Consider the following 14,996-nt stretch of genomic DNA (forward strand, 5'->3'; position numbering starts at 1 on the left):
AAGGAAGTCTTGCCCAAAATGAACTTAAAAACACATTTGGTATTTTTGAAGACTATTTGGGATGCTAAATTTACATAAAGCTCTTGTCAAGCATTTCATTACAGTATTAAGAAAAATGAAAATGGTAGACTTTTACTCCAAAGCCTAGACTACACTGAGAAAGGGTTGCTGGGTATAAATATACCAACAGAATCTAAGTGAAAGCTGCATCTACGCTTTTTTTTAGCAGTGTTTCTGCTAGTATAGCTTATACCAGGACCCCAAACGAAATGCACTACATCAGCTAAATCACTTTTATGAAGGAATGACCAAATCTACACGAAGGCTTTCGCCAGGACATAAATGTCACCAAAAAACACCCTTAACTGATATTGCTTATAATAGCAAAAGTTTCTAGCATAGACCTGGCTCAAGTGTTCCGATTTAGTGTCCTTTGAAGAACTCAATTTAGGGCTTCACATGCACAGACAGGTATTAGTCCTCCTTCCCACCAAGTTTTGTCAACTGTTCACACTGAAGTGGTACCAGTACTTTTGTAACTATTGAGAAAATCTAAGATGTTCAGCTCCTAAAGTCAAGAGTTTTTAATGGATGCATTAAGAATTACAAGGGATGACAAAACAATATGTAAAGTTTAACCATTAGTTTACTAGAAGGAAAACCATTCACATCATCAAGATTTTCTGATATACCTACTGGATACTGAGGAGTAACAGTATTTTAGTGTTGGCAAATGATATGAACCTGCAGTTAAACACTTGAGCTGGCTGGTAACACAGTATTCCCTTCCTGCTTCTTCTTCCCCTGGACAAGGAATTTAGCCTTTATTAGAATTTATTTTCGCATTTATTTTTAAACTGTGAAAGCTCTTAAGTTATACTACTTTCTATGGCTTCAGAGCAAACATTACTTTCAAAACAGGAAAGAAATAACAGCCAAGGCTTCTTAGAAAGAGATCCAGCACTGCGACACAGTGGGCAAGAAGCTACTGGATGGATGAGCAGAGAAATGAGGTTTACTAGTGCAACCCAGGTGAACACCTTTTGAATTCTCCCAATGCATTTTGTGAATCCCAATAACTTCCTTTTTTGTGTACATTCTGAAAACCAATTAACTATATAGTCTTGGTACGTAACAAAAACACAATTGGGGATAAATTATGGCTTCTGTATGTTGAAAATATTTGACATCTGCTAGTTTCAGCTCTAGCAACTCAACTAGACTCACCACTGCTCTTAGGTCTCCAACCTGCCAAATCCATATTTTAAATTAACACTGAACCAAATAAGCCAACAGTGAGAAATATACAAAAAGAATCCCCTTCATGCTTGCAAGCAAAGTGAAATAGCCAAAACAATTTAGAAATTTCTGACTCCTCACTTTATGAGCACATAATGAAGTTTGCAATCTAATATTTAGATTACTGCAGAAAAAAAATGTAATGTTCCTAGTAAATAATTAAAGTAAGATCAAAAGCATAATGCAATAATTATCCTAGGAGCGGGGCAACACACCCCTTTCTATAGCCGGGACCTACCACACTACACAACATCACTAATTCAAAGTTACTTGGGGAAAAGAAAGGGGAAAAGCCTTAAGATATAGTAGAAACTGAAGTTGTGGTGTTTATGGAAATAGGTTGACATGAGACAAAAAACAGTCATGCAATGGAAGTGAAGGAATATAACCCGCAAACGATGGGTTTTGACTTAAAGAAACACTAATATTCAACTTTACAAGATAAGTGCGCTTGTGAGATGAATGCATAATTATGCCCAGGTAACAAACATAGTACTGTGCCTCAAAGCCCGCAATGTTAATATGTTACTTAACATGAGAACCCAGAGTAAAGAAGTCTTCATCAATAACTATTGAGTGTAATTTCATATGAAAAATTGACACTATCCAAAGCCTCTGCATTACCTGTTGAATGAAGTAAAGTTTGAGTTTATACAAGTCTTATGAACAAAGTACATTCTGTTTTGTCCACTATGTCACATCTGAACTCCTAAGAAATAGTTAAAATATCTGTAGTAAGTGTTTGATCCGACCTATACAATGATTCCTCAACTATTAAGTCGCCCAATGCTCCTGATTAAAATGCTCACATTATATTAAATATATTGAGCATCTGCACTTGTTAAATAGAAATAAGCTCCCTGTAGCCTGGCACAACCAGTGTTTTTATACTTTCAATCAAATACATAAAAAGTTTCCACCTGTCCAACTATTCTAAACAGTATCCTGATTCCCTCCTCCCCAAAAAAGCCTGAAGTCAAATTTGGAACTTTCCACACAATGAAGGGGGGGACGGGGGATGGTATGATTTTGAACTAAAACAATTTCCCTGTTGAATGATCAACTTGACAGGGAAAGGAAATATAGGAAGGCTACTGAATTCAAGTACTTGCTTTCTAAGTAATGCTAAAAATCAACCACTGGTCTGAGGAGGTGGAGGAAGAGGAACTCCCTTCCTATCTCCCTCTTCTATTAGAGACTGTACCTGTTGATTTTGGGACAGAAATGCATTACCCCTCTTTCACAGTCTCTGTAACACTGCCTATGCCTTAATGTGCTCTAAAAGTTCTCAGCAAACTTTTTTTTTTTAAATTATACACCAATTAAAACTTCATTAATCCAGAACAAAGAAAAGATCAGCAAAAAATCTTTTTAATTAAGATGATTCCAGTTAAACCAGTGCACAACTGAAAGCTAGACATTTAAACATCTTGTTTACTGTCTGATGGCCAGCCATTTTTTACTTATTTTCCTGGCAGCTCAATCAATTACAATGAACAAGAAAACTGGTGCCTACAAGGAACAACAACCTTAACTAGACAATGTATGGCAGGGGGAGACAGAGTTGGGGGAGTCCCCGAAGTTTTCTTTTGGCTAAGAAGTCTAAAAGCGAGTTTTGAGAAGCAACTAGGGGCAGGCTGCTCAGTACTCTCAAAGCAAAATGACCAAATATTTATCTGCTTCTTAATAAGAGGCAGTGAAAAGAAGAACAGCTTATTGTTAATTTCCAGTACAACCAGTTTACGTTTGCTGGGGATTGGGACACCCAAAATTTACACCCTCTAGCTTGGTTTCAAAGCAACTATGGATTGTTCCTCCCTAAAAAAAAAAACTGTTAAAAATCCTTGCAGGATTGCAAAGAACAAGCCCCCTTCATCTTCACAACCCAATAAAGCTACATGGGAATTTCAGACATTTTGGCCTCACAGCAAAGAAATGGGAGATGCAAAATGAACTGCGCTCCATATTGATTCTTAATGCAAATAAGATGAAACGCTATGTGTTTGCATCAAGATAAAAAGGCTCTTAAAAAGCCCTACAACATCACTAAAATCTGCAATCTAGGTCTTTAAAAACTAAGACTAAGCTAAATTTCTAACAAAAAACAGAACCACTCTTCCTCAGAGAAAAGATAGGGTAAGAAAGGGTGAAGGGAAAAGGTAAAAAAGTAAATAGAATAACCAGAATGCAAACAAGGGCTAAAATGAGGAATGGAAGAGAATTCAATCCCTTATTTAGAAAAAAAAGTGATAAAAATCCTTACATATAAGCCGACAAACATTAAGAGAGAGGTGTGTGTGTGTGTGTATATATACACACCTCTCTCTCAATGTTTGTCGGCTTATATGTAAGGATATACACACACACAGTTAAGAGTGATTAAGAGGATGCTTGTGTGCACTATTTTATGCATATAATCAGAATTTAGATAGATATATGAGAGAGTGCTTGATATAATTATTACAACGAAAAGGATGAAAATGGTAAAATTGTTAGTCTTTTTCTGCAAATGGCCATATGCATAATAAACCAAACAGCTTTCCTTTCAATCACGTCCAACAAATAAAGGACAAGAGCAATTAAATACCCTCCGAGGAGATTATTACACATAGGTGCAGAGGAAAAAGGGGTACAAATGGAAAGACAGTAAGGGGAGAGAAGAAGTGGAGCTGGAAAAAAAAGATGGGGAAAAGAAGGCGAGAGAAAGGGTTCTAGGTGTACAGCTGGAATATAGGAGGGGGTCTGGGCCCCTGAGACTGACCTGTGCCGTCGCTTGCGGACACGGAGAGCGCCGGTGAGGAGAGTTTAGGCCGCTTGGCTGAAGGCGGGCCCGGCTCCACCACATTCTCGGCCATTTTTAATTCTTTTTAGACAAACACAACGAGCAGAGAGACGGGGGATCCCCAAAATCTTCGCCTTCCTCTCGGGCCCCCGACGCAGCTGAAGACTATGGAGAGCGAGCGACGGATCTGGAGGACGCGGGGGGCCAAGTTCCCCTTTTTCTGCCCCTCGGGTTTGGTCTCTGGTAGGGTGGCACCGGCTCAGCGGGGGGGAAAGGTGGGGAGTAGGGTGGGGAAGAGGCCTTTTCCCCCGGGCCACGGGCAGAGGGGACGGGAAGAACACGGAAAGCGCCCCCGCCAGAAAAAAAAAGGGGGGGGGAGAGAAGAGGCTGGTGGGTTTTTAGTCAAATTAATCCCGGCTGTTGTGCTGCTGGTGCTTCCTCATCTCTGCCACCATCATCTTCATCCTCCGGGGGGTCTCCTCCTCCTGCTGCCGCCTCACCGCCGCCATCAGCCTCTTCCTCCTCGGCGTCGTTCTCCTCCTCCTCATCGCCACAAGGAGGCGGGCGAAGGAGGGGAGAGGAGGAGGAAAAAGGAGAGAGAGAAAAAATCACCCTCCTCTAGCAGCTCCTTCCCTGTCCAACACCACCCTGCAAAAAAAAAACAAAAAAAAAACCCACCGCCCGCGAAGGGGCTGGAGGGGAGGAAGACAGCGCGTGTGCGGGGTCCCCAGCGCCCCCTGCTTCTTCCTCGCCAGGCACTAATGGCTGCAGAGAGGGGAGCTGGAAGGATGAGGAGGGTGAGGATAAGTCCCAGGAGTCTCCGCTTCACATCTTGTTGTGCGGGGAAGAAGGAGGGGTTGTTGTCCTGATGGAGGCAGCGCCGATCTCGGGGTGGGGGTGCAGGGGCGGGTTTCAGCGCCCCCTCCGCGCTCTCTCTCAGCCCGAAGAGCAGGGTGCCCCCCAGAGCAAGCGGAGGGACCGATCCCAAAGCAGGAGGAGGAGGAGGAGGAAGAAGCAGCCGGCCCCTCCCCCCTTCTCTCGCGCTACCTTCCCCCTCCCCAGTGGCTGAGGATGGTTATTAGCGCTGGGTTTGGGCAGGGCGGGGGGTGTTAGGCTCCTCTCTTCTCCCACCCCCTGCGCTCGGCGATGGTCACTCTCCGCTTCTCCCACTGCCGCTCAGGCGCTGCTGGGACGCCCTCTCGCCTCCGCCATAGGGGGCGGGGGCCCCAACGGGGGTCCAGACGCCTCCCAAAATACCGGGCCAAGAGGGGAAATCTCCCCTTGTGGATTAAACAGACCGCGGGGGGGGTCTCCTCTGCTCCGGGGCGGGGTAGGACGGGGCTTTGAGCGAGGAGGCCCCTAGTGCCCCTGCCTGGCTCTCGGCGGCTGGCTGTGGGGCTGGTGTGATGTACGTGGGGGATGGGTCTCGGACTCTCTCTTCTCTCCCCGTTCCCCGCCCGGGCCCCTGGGTCTCTCTGCGCTGCCCGCCCTCTGGCTCGCCCCGTCCGGCTCGGTCTCTCTCGCCCTCCCTCAGTCGCTCACACACAAACAAAATGGCGGCTGTTGTTTCTTCACTCTCCCGAGTCCTCACAGGGAAGCGAGCGACGGCGGCCGGAAATGAGCCAAGAGAAAAAAGGAGGCGGGGCTAGGGGTGGGGGCGGGGCTGCGCGGAGCTCGCACTCACAATGGAACACGGGGGGTGGAGGCTAGAATGGGGGGGGAAGAATCAGGGGCGTGGCTAGCTGCAGTCACGAGACCAGGCCGACCACTCAGCGTGCGTTGCTCATCTTTCCCTTCCGCAAACTCCCTCACCTCCGCCTCTTAAAGGGGAAAGAGGAGGAGGGGAAAAAAACATTTCTCTCCCCCCCACACCCACACCGTGAATTATTAGTCGGCGGAAAAATGCAGCGCGGTGGTTGCTTGGGACAGGCCTGTTGTAATCCTACAGCTGAGGCGCGGGGCGGGGGGGCGCAACCTGGAGCAGGCAGCTCCTCTGCTGCACAGCGGGGCGGGGACACGACAGCCCGCGGCGCGGCTCCCCCTGCACGGCATACACTGCATAGACAAAGGCCCCACAGCTAAGCCCCTGATTTAGGGGCGTGTGGGGGGAGATTTCTCAGGTGTAAGCAGAGCAGGACTTGGCCCATTTTTTATGTAGGTTTCTACACAGGCAGCTGGGTATACGTGTGATAAACTGTCTGCACCTATATGTATATTACATCATTGTGCTACCTATGGTTGATAAAATCATCGTGCAGGCGTGTGATGCAAAGCTGTGTCTAACCAGCCTTGCAAAATCCCACCTTCCTGCTTGCCTGGGAGAAGCAATTTTATTTATTTAAAATACAGGCATGGACACTTTTTTCTCCACCATTATCATCATCGGCGAGCACAGCTTCATAGATTTTTGTACTGGGACTGATATGCCTTTATGACAATTTTGCAAGGTTGGTTTCTCACAAACACAAATTCTGATCTCACCTACTCTACTGTACAATGTTATTTACTATGCATCAACATTGTGTTTTGCTCTACCCCGCAGCCAGAGGGCTCCATGCATGCAAAACAAGTTGTAAGAGCTAGGCCTAAAAGACAGGCAAGAATGTATCCAGGGATACAAAATCTGGTGATAACTCAGAAGGGGGAGTTGTTTGGTTAAATAAAAACATTAGTGTCTTCTTCTTTCTTGCCACTTCTCTGTTCAGGGTAAGCAACATTTATTGCCTTCTTTCAAACTCATAACTGTACACCTGGCTGTCAAGCAAATTAGTATTTTTGTGGTTTGCTGATATCTGGTCCATGTACCATGTCTTTGTCCTCTCCCTTGGTCATCTTCCATCCAAGATCAGCACAAGGGCCATTCTACCAATATAACTCTCAGGTCTCTGCTGAACATGTCCATACCAATGTAGCGTAGCCTCCCTCAACTTGTCTTCAGTTGGGACAACCCTCATTAGCCCCGTTACAACCTCAGTTCATTTCCTCTCAAGGAATGTCCAGTCATCTCACCATCTCAACATCTTAATTTCCATAATGGAGAGCATACTGATTTCTTTTCTTGTGGAGGGCCAGGATGCTGTTCTGTACATTAGGATGGGTTGAACTACAGTTTTACACACTACCTTTTAAATGTATTGGTATATTTTTATCACAGAGAACTGAGGTCAGCTCTTACCATTTGTACCAAGCAGCTTTGATATGATGCCAGGCATCATGTAGGAGGGAACCATTGTCAGCAACCATTGATCCTAGGTATTTAAATTATTTCACTCTTCTACACTGTCTGCCTGCAATATTCTTTGTGGTGGGTCCTCCTCCCTCGGTTATCAAAGCCTCAGTCTCACCAAAGTTCACTGTAAGTCCCACTTGTTCAAAGTTGGTTTCCAGTGTCTCACAATCTTCTGCACATATCACTAAGTCACCAGCGAACACTATATTCCAGGATGACTCCCTTCATATATTCCCACTTATCACATCTATGAAAACCACAAACAAAAAAAGGCTCCAATGCTGACCCCTGATGCAGGCCATTTACTGGAAATGCTTGCTGTAGCCTCATATGGTTTGGACTGTGATAGTCACTCAATCATACATAACCAGATCAAACGGATATATCCTTCTGGCACACCTCTCCATTGCAAATTCCACAAAACTCATTCTCTTGGTACATAATCATATGCCTTCTCCAAGTCCACAAAGACTATACCCAGTTGCCACCCCTTTTTTCTCTGAGCTTCTCCTTGAGGATTCATAGAATGATGGCATAAATTTTACTCCTTCCACAAATAAGTCCCTACTAATCCTTCCAGCTTTCAACTGATCCACACAAATGCTTTTCAGTAATCTTCTCCCACATTTTCATAGGATGTGATTTCAGCTCAATTGGGCAATAATTAGCATACAGTGTAATATCTCCTTTATGTTTTAAAACAGGCATGTAGCAGGGTGGTCACCCGCTCCAGCCTTAAAGGGCTTAAAACAGCCCAAGAGAGGGCTGTGGCTGGGAGCAAGCAGTTCCCAGGCTGTTTGGGGACGCAGGCTCAGCTGTGGCCATGCCCCAATCAGGGCTCAGCTGGCCCTTATAAGAGGGCAGGGGCCCCAGAGCAGACAGTGTCCTCTAGCTGTGGAGGGAGATGGGTGCTGGCCTTGACTGAGGGGGCGTGTCCCTAAGGTGAAGCAGGGTTGGGGGAAGGCCAGAGGAGCTGGGGAGCTTTGGCCTGCAAACCCCCCAGACTGCAGGCCTAATGTAAGGCCAAACAGGTACTGGGGTTGTAGGGAACAGCCCAAGGCTAGACAGAGGCAGCAGGTCCAAACCCCCCTTGCCAGTGATGAGTGGCACTTCCACTGCAGTCTGCCCCAGGGAGGGGGGGCTAGCTAATGACTGGCAGTGGCCATACTGAGGTGAGGTGGGGATAGTGGGTGGGGGTTCCCCTGGGTGGGGAGACCCAGAGAGTGGGTGCACTGCTAGGGGGCAGCACCCAAAGACAAGGGGCACTGGGTCTGGGAGGGGCATTGGGGCCAGTGGCAAGCAGGACACGGGCCTGCAGAGGGTGCTCTGGGTCAAAAGAGCTAATTCCCAGGATGACCAACAGGAGGTGCCACAGGGGTGAGTCACCACATTGCTACAAGGCACCATTTACACCATTCATCTGACAATTTACACCACTTTACACCATTCATCCAACAATTTCTTTTTCTTGAGAATATCATTGAACAGACTTGTAAAATACTTGACACTTTCCCTTTCCAATGATGTCAGCACATCCACCAGTACTTCATCAGTCCCAGGTGCTTTCTCCTTTTCTTTTTCATAAGTGCCTCTACATCCTCTTCCTCCTGTATGCAATCTATCACACCACAGGTTGGCTTACAGATTCTTGGATTCTCCTCATTGATCACTCTTTCAAAATGATCAGTCCAGACTTTGTTGATTGGTTCACCATTCATTTGCAATAACCATGTTAATTTCTAATATAAGCAAACTCTTTTACATCCCTTATCGTTTTCTTTCTCGCCTAAGCTTGTAGATGGTCTGTTCTCTCTCATAACCTCCTAATCTGTTATCTAGCTTGCCACAAGCCAAATTTTTAGCTGTCACAATACTTATTTGGCCTCTTTATTTTCCTCCATATATGCCATCTTATTGCTCAAGCCACTGGCCTGCCATTTTTTAAAGGTTCCCTTTTTCTTCTCAATGGATTCTTTAACTTGAGGATTCTACCACTAAGTCTCCCTTCAAATCCTTTTTGGTACTGGTTTCACCACTCCAAGGACTTCATGTGCCATTTCCAGCAATGTTAACTTTAATTTGTGCCAGTTATCCTCCACACATCCCTGTGTGTAGTCAAGAAGTCTACCCATCACTACTTGTTTAAAGATTGTATTTATTTATTTATTTCCAGTTTTAAGTTTCCACCACTTAGGCTTTTCCAGTGCTCAGGGGTTCTGGTGTTTTGAGGACTCTGCATATGGAAGTCCATAAGAAAAAGTCTGTGCTGGTTCACAGTACACTCACTGGGGTGACACGGTGATGTCCTGCTCTTGTCTTCTGCTCTCTCTATGCAGACTCAGATCTTCAGTTGTTAAGCCCCCCAGTGCAGTCTATTTACATTTGCTCTTTCCACCACATTACTGATCCATACACCATAATTATTTACAGTTTCAAGTTTCTCCTCAGTTCTCTACCAGGAGAAAAAAGGGAAGAGATCCCTCTACCCAGTGATCCTTTTTGGTTCTGGCTCTGCTAGCTTGCCTATCTCTCTCCTGCACTCTTTTCCCATGCCTTTTTACACCTCCTGTGTTAATGGGCCAATTGGCTCATTAGTCCTCCCCAACTCGTTCTAATACACTAATTGGGCCCTGTCAGATCTACCTGGGAGAGGTACAGATTAACTGGTGTTGAAGTGACCAGAGTGCTAGCTCAGCTGTTGTTTCCCAGCACTCTGTCATTAGCTAGGTATTACCTTACAAGCCATTATTCATGATCTCTCTCTTCTTCTTGTTAAAAAGAAATCAATTTGACACCACTGGCATAGGTTATTAGGTGGCTTTCCCTCTTCAGAAAGGGTGTGTTTGCAATCACCAAGTCCAATGCCAGAAAAGTCTATAAATATCTTCTTTCTGTGTGTTCCATCCATTCTATGCATCCAATGAAGTGGGCTGTAGCCCATGAAAGCTTATGCTCAAATAAATTAGTTAGTCTCTAAGGAGCCACAAGTACTCCTGTTCTTTTTGCAGAAAAGTCTGTAAGACCGTTTCCCCCTTGAAGTTTCTGGTTCCAATGCCATGCCCTCTGTGGACTGCTTCGTACCCATCCTTCTAAATGCACATGTTGGAACTGTGATCTGCTCCTCTCTCATTGGATGATATCTTTCCAATAAGGCACAATAACTCATCTAAAAATTCCTCTTTTACCTTTTGATTCTATCCTAGCTGTGGTGCATTCCCACTTATATGGCTATTTACCTCTCCCTGGCACAGTTCAACACTCATTAGTTGGTTTGACCTTCTGGAAACCTCTATCATATGCCTGTGCATGGTATAATTCAGCATAACTCCAACACCATTATAGGAGGTTGAACTCTCTGAATAGTAGATTTGTGACCCTCCACTAGTATCTTGGCTTACACCTTTTCCATTTAGTCTTTTGTACATGTGCCACTTTTACTGTTCTCCTCTTTAAGACCTTAAATACCTCAAAGTTTCTTCCGGTCACCATTCCTGCATTTCAACTTGCATATCTTAGATCACTCCACTCGACTTGCTTCTTTAATTTTCGCGGCCATTGCCCAGTTACAATAGTCAGATAAGACTGTAAGTCTCTTGCAGGGAACACCCTAACCATCTGACATGGACATTATGTGACATCAATATCAGTTCACATTAACATATCTATTGGACAAGCTTTTCGGGTCCTCTGTCCAAGCTGGCACCCTTGGTTTGAAATGGGTGTTTCCCTTCTCCTAGGTCCCTGTCAAGGCTACCAAGCCTCACCTGCCCTGGCAAAACTTATTTTAAGACTGTGTTTATTTGCTTAGACATACTTATCATAGGATCTATGTGGCATTTGATAGAGGTAGTGACACCACCAGCTATCCCACCATGCCCTGCTAAGAGATGCCACCAGTTGCTCTGCAGCTGGAAAATTGCAGCTGTTCTGCCTCTGCAGGATGTTCCCCTATCCGTCAGCCAGGGACATACATGCCTGATGGGAGCTGGTTGCCCCATCACAGGAAATAAAAAATTGGAAGGGTGATAGTAGTATATTCACATGTGGGTTTGTCTTTGAAAGCCTTGTGATACAAGTGGCTTTTCAAGAGGCATTGAAAAGAAGAAAATCATAGAATCGTAGGACTGGAAGGGACCTCAAGAGGTTATCTAGTCCAGTCCCTTGCACTCATGGCAGGACTAAGTATTTCTAGACCATCCCAGACAGGTGTTTGTCTAACTTGCTCTTAAAAATCTCCAATGATGGAGATTCCACAACCTCCCTAGGCAATTTATTCCAGTGCTTAACTACCCTGACAGTTAGGAAAATTTTCCTAATGGCCAACCTAAACTGTCTTTGCTGCAAGTTAAGCCCATTGCTTCTTGTCCTAGACTCAGAGGTTAAGGAGAACAATTATTCTCCCTCCTCTTTGTAATAACCTTTTATGTACTTGAAAACTGTTATCACATCCCTTCTCAGTCTTCTCTTCTCCAGTGTAAACAAACTCAGGTTTGTTTGTTTTTTTCAACCTTCCCTCATAGGTCATGTTTTGTAGACCTTTGATCATTTTTGTTGGTGTTCTCTGGACTTTCTCCAGTTTGTCCACATCTTTCCTGAAATGTGCCTAGAACTGGACACAATACTTGAGCTGAGGCCTAATCAGTAGAGCAGAATTTTTTTTCTCGTGTCTTGCTTACAGTACTCCTGCTAATACAGCAAACATAATTCTGGGATTTTTTTTGCAAGTGTTACACTGTTAACTCATATTTAGCTTGTGATTTACTATGACCCCCAGATCCCTTTCCACAGTATTCTTTCCTAGGCAGTCATTCCCCGTTTTGTATGTGTGCAACTGATTGTTCCTTCCTAAGTGAAGTACTTTGCATTTGTCCTTATTGAATTTCATCCTATTTACTTCAGACCATTTCTCCAGTTTGTCCAGATCATTTTGAATTTTAATTCTAACTTCCAAAGCACTGGCAACCCCTACCAGCTTGGTATTGTCCGCAAACTTTATAAGTGTACTCTCTATGTCATTATCTAAATCATTGATGAAGATATTGAACAGAACTGGACCCAGAACCCATCCCTGTGGGATCCCACTCAATATGCCCTTCCAGCTTGACTGTGAACCACTGATAACTACTCTCTGGGAATGGTTTTCCAACCAATTATGCACCCACCTTATAGTAGCTCCATCTAAGTTGTATTTCTCTAGCTTGTTTGTGAGACAGTCATGCGAGGCAGTATCAAAAGCCTTACTAAAGTTAAGATATACCATATCTACTGCTTCCCACCATCTATAATGCATAGTTTAGCTCAGTGGCATAGAAGTTACTGCAGATTTACACCAAATTACAAAACAGAATTTGGCCCACATGTATTATACAGAACTATAATATTTTAATCATATATAAGGTGATATTTTATATATATAAAATTATACGGTGTATTTCAAATATATACACACATTCCCCTTTCTAGGCTTGGTATGAACCCACAGCAAATCTCTTATGTTATACGCTAGGTTACACAATAATTAATAACCATCAGTCACAGAGCCTTTTTGCAGTTTAATGGGGATTATTGACTGGCCAAGAGTTCCTAAAATCTTTAGCTCTAGTCAGGTATTACCCAGGAAATACCCTGCAGCAAGGTTTAGAGGAGGGGGTAGTTTGTTTATTTTTGTTTTGTGTTTATTTGCTTTGCTTTTGTAAAGTTGAAAATGGAAATGAAGCAGAGGCTTGCATATTTTTAAATAGAAATGTAGTTTCAGTTGGTCTGCATGGGATATTTATGAAGAATTAATGCCTATTATGTTAGCTTGTCAACGAATCATTTTTCAATACTACATTTTTCGTGAGTGTTTTTGTACTCTGCAGGTGTCTTTACATGAATTTGGGAGGGAGTTTGTGGGCGGGGTGTTAATACCCTCTTCCTACTTCCTCAGTATGCGAGTATTGTGGGAGCTCTAAGGGGTGCGTGTGTGGGAACAAAGGCACTTAGGCTTCTAAATTCTAGATTTAGGCACCTAACTCTGGGGATTAGGCATGTAAGTCCCAGTTTTGGCCCCACTGAAATCCATAAAATTCCCACTGAACCTTGTAGGCACCTAAACTCACTTGGTGCCTAAGCTTTTCAGATTAAAAGTTCCCTCAATTCCTATGTTCCTACCTCTGGGCATGAGCACTACTGCCCCCCAATGATTAAGTACTTATTCACAGTGGAACTATTATTGGGCTAGCGAGAGAGAGACTCTTGTAGCCCTGTGGTTAGGGCACCCATCTCGGAGGTGGGAGACCCTGGGCCCAGTCCTGCTGCTCCAGAACTCTTTCATTAGTTATCCAGAGTGCAGCAGCTTCAACAGGAGAGATTAAGGGAGCCCTACATCAGAATATCCCCAGTCTCAGTGGTTAAAGCACTTGCCTAAGAGGTAGGAGATCCCTCTTCAAATCCTTTCTTCCTGCCTCTAGCAGAGGGGGGGGAATTGATACTGGGCCTTCTGCATCTTAGGTGAAAGCTCTAACTACTGGGCTAAAAGTTACAAGGTGGGTGCCACCTCATCTCACCCCCATTTTAGGTGGAGAGAGGCAGGCACCTAATTAATTCATTCCTTCAAAAACCAGCTTAGGCTGCAAAGCCACCTGACTCCAGGCAGTGGGTTCCCATTCATGGATTACAAAGATAATGTAGAGGGGCACCTCCTTGCAGCCTGGATTTCAGCACCTATCTCAGAGAGGGGCAGGGCTTAGCACACATGCCTCTAATTGAGAATTCCCATTGGCAAGCTCAGGTGGCTCCTTGACTAGCATGCTGGCTTTTGTGAATGGCATTCTTAGGCACCTCCCTCTCCCCATTCATTGTATAGGGAGCATAGGCCCCTCGCTTGACTTTGTGGATCACAGAGTTGTTCTTGTGATTTTCTAGGTGCCTAAAAGTTAGGTGCCATCACGATGACCAGTATGGCAATGCCAAAGTCTGTTTCTGGATCCCAGCCAGGGTTCTCAACCGTTTTTTTCCCCACGCCATCCACATTCAGCTACCCAGAACTGCATTCTCTGAAGATTACTCCTGGGGGAATTCTGTGCCACTGCAGATGTGCAGAATATATGTCCCCCGCAAATTTCTTTGCTTCCCTGCAGAAAAATGACTTTTTGACAGGGAAGCAAAGATAAGCCACAAAAGCAGTCAGGCAGCTCTCCCCATCAGTATATATTGGGTGCCCAGGGCAGCCGGCAGAGAAGTAAATCATTGTGGGGCAGGAGGCGGAACTCGGGAAGACTCAGCTGGTGGCTCCTACCCTGCACTGGGCTCAGCTGCTAGTCCGGGCTGGGCTGGGGAGGACAGAACTACTTCTTCCCTTGCACGGTATTCCGGGCGGTGTCAGACCCATCCCCAGGTTTCTGGAACCCCCGCAGAGTCCCATTACCGTTGCACCCAGAACCCCCCAACAAGCCCCTTTGCATCCAGATCCCCCACACACCTGGAGCCCCCACTGAGCCGCCCGCACCCAGATTGCCCCACACAGAACCCTCTCAACCCACATTTGGATCCCCCCAACACTAAGCCCTTCCACACTTGGATCCTGCCTTGCTGAACCTGCCTGCCTGCCCACATCTGGTACACCTGGCATGGAGGGGCAGAGCTCTGGGGTGTTTCTAGGGCAGGCCTGGTCCTTCTGCTGTGTCATGGTTGGGTGCAGGCTCA

At 45.1% G+C, this 14,996-nt stretch overlaps 2 protein-coding genes across 12 annotated transcripts in view; one reads left to right on the top strand and one right to left on the bottom strand.

The window, feature by feature from the left end:
* Window positions 1-7,655, bottom strand: part of EP300 (E1A binding protein p300) — a 154,177-nt gene extending 146,522 nt beyond the window's left edge. For all 11 annotated transcript variants that reach the window (XM_065563293.1, XM_065563277.1, XM_065563268.1 and 8 more), the window contains exon 1: window positions 4,061-7,655. In XM_065563293.1, the coding sequence (XP_065419365.1) occupies window positions 4,061-4,154 (94 nt within the window). In that variant the 5' untranslated portion in view covers window positions 4,155-7,655. The remainder of the gene's footprint in view (window positions 1-4,060) is intronic.
* Window positions 1-14,996, top strand: part of SLC25A17 (solute carrier family 25 member 17) — a 421,378-nt gene that overhangs the window by 178,899 nt on the left and 227,483 nt on the right. The gene's annotated exons all lie outside the window — the stretch shown is intronic.

This window comes from Chrysemys picta, chromosome 1 (assembly GCF_011386835.1).
Source record: "Chrysemys picta bellii isolate R12L10 chromosome 1, ASM1138683v2, whole genome shotgun sequence".
NCBI lineage: Eukaryota > Metazoa > Chordata > Testudines > Emydidae > Chrysemys > Chrysemys picta.